Source organism: Falco naumanni, chromosome 2, assembly GCF_017639655.2.
Source record: "Falco naumanni isolate bFalNau1 chromosome 2, bFalNau1.pat, whole genome shotgun sequence".
In the NCBI taxonomy this organism is placed as follows: Eukaryota; Metazoa; Chordata; class Aves; order Falconiformes; family Falconidae; genus Falco; species Falco naumanni.
The window spans coordinates 65,208,269-65,210,013 of NC_054055.1; the positions used below are offsets into that span (position 1 = coordinate 65,208,269).

The following is a 1,745-nucleotide window of genomic DNA, read 5'->3' on the forward strand; positions in this document are numbered from 1 at the left end:
GATTTGCGAAAGAAAGGGAGAAAGTTTTTCGCCGGCGGGGTCGCCGATCGCTCTCCTCGCGGTTTTCTTCTCCTCCTCCTTTTTTTTTTTTTTTTTTTTTTTTTTTTTTTTTTCACGGCGGTCGCTACCTAGATACAAACGGGTTTTGCCTCGCTCGCTCCCTGTCCTCCCGGGCTCCTCTATGTTTGATTCTTTTTTCACGCCTGGCGCCGGTGGAAAATAAAAAAGCTACTTGAATGTACAGCATGATGATGGAGACGGACTTGCACTCCCCCGGCGGAGCCCAGGCCCCCACGAACCTCTCGGGGCAGACTGGAGCGGGAGGCGGCGGCGGTGGTGGCGGCGGCGGGGGGAACAAAGCGAACCAGGACCGGGTCAAAAGACCCATGAACGCCTTCATGGTGTGGTCGCGGGGCCAGCGGCGGAAGATGGCCCAGGAGAACCCCAAAATGCACAATTCGGAGATCAGCAAGCGCCTGGGGGCCGAGTGGAAAGTCATGTCGGAGGCCGAGAAGAGACCGTTCATCGACGAGGCGAAGCGGCTGCGGGCGCTGCACATGAAGGAGCACCCGGATTATAAATACCGGCCCCGGCGGAAGACCAAGACCCTGCTCAAGAAGGACAAGTACTCGCTGGCCGGGGGGCTACTGAGTGCCGGCTCGGCCGGGGGAGGCCCGGCCGGCGTCGGTGTGGGCATGGGCGTCGGCGTCAGCCCCGGCGGCGTCGGGCAGCGGCTGGAGAGCCCCGGCGGCACGGCCAGCGGCGGCTACGCGCACATGAACGGCTGGGCCAACGGCGCCTACCCGGGCTCGGTGGCGGCGGCGGCGGCGGCGGCGGCGATGATGCAGGAGGCGCAGCTCGCCTACAGCCAGCACCCGGGCAGCGGGGGGCACCCGCATCACCCGCACCCCCACCACCCGCACCACCCGCACAACCCGCAGCCCATGCACCGCTATGACATGGGCGCCCTGCAGTACAGCCCCATCTCCAACTCGCAGGGCTACATGAGCGCCTCGCCCTCGGGCTACGGCGCCCTGCCCTACGGCTCCCAGCCCCACCAGAACTCGGCGGCAGCGGCGGCGGCAGCGGCGGCGGCGGCGGCCGCCTCCTCGGGGGCGCTGGGCGCCCTGGGCTCGCTGGTGAAGTCGGAGCCCAGCGTGAGCCCCCCCGTCACCTCGCACTCGCGGGCCCCGTGCCCCGGGGACCTGCGGGAGATGATCAGCATGTACTTACCGGCCGGGGAAGGCGGGGATCCGGCGGCCGCCGCCGCCCAGAGCCGGCTCCACTCCCTGCCCCAGCACTACCAGAGCGCCAGCACGGGGGGTGAACGGCACCGTCCCCTTGACGCATATCTGAGCCCCCGCCGGCCGCCGGCACCGGCGCCGGGAGCGGCGGAGGTGGGCGCGGGCCCCGGCTCGGCCACCGGCCCCGGCCCCGGGCCGCCCCGCAGGACTGCGCACCCCGCCGCTGCCACCGCACGCTCAGCCCCCGGCCGCCCGCCCGCGCCCGGCCCGCTCCGCTCCTGCCCCGCTCCCGGCGTCCCCCCCTCTTATTTTTGCCTCTTGCTCCCCTTCCCGCCCGCCCTCCCGCGCCTCTTTTTTTTTTTTTTTTCTTTCTTCCTTCCTTTTTGTACAGAAGAGAAATGTTTTGATGTTCTTGTAATAATAATAATAAATAATAATAATAATAACGAGAGAGAAAAAAGGTAACGGTTGCTTTACTTACCTTTTTTTTTAGAAGGACTA

General features: G+C 65.9%; 1 protein-coding gene across 1 annotated transcript; it reads left to right on the forward strand.

Annotated features, from left to right (window-relative positions):
* Nucleotides 1–236: 236 nt before the first annotated feature.
* Nucleotides 237–1,436, forward strand: SOX1 (SRY-box transcription factor 1). The gene is given in 2 exon segments (XM_040584130.1): nucleotides 237–1,319; nucleotides 1,321–1,436. Coding segments are annotated over 2 exon segments (1,119 nt in total). The 3' UTR covers nucleotides 1,357–1,436.
* The last annotated feature ends 309 nt before the right edge of the window (nucleotides 1,437–1,745 follow it).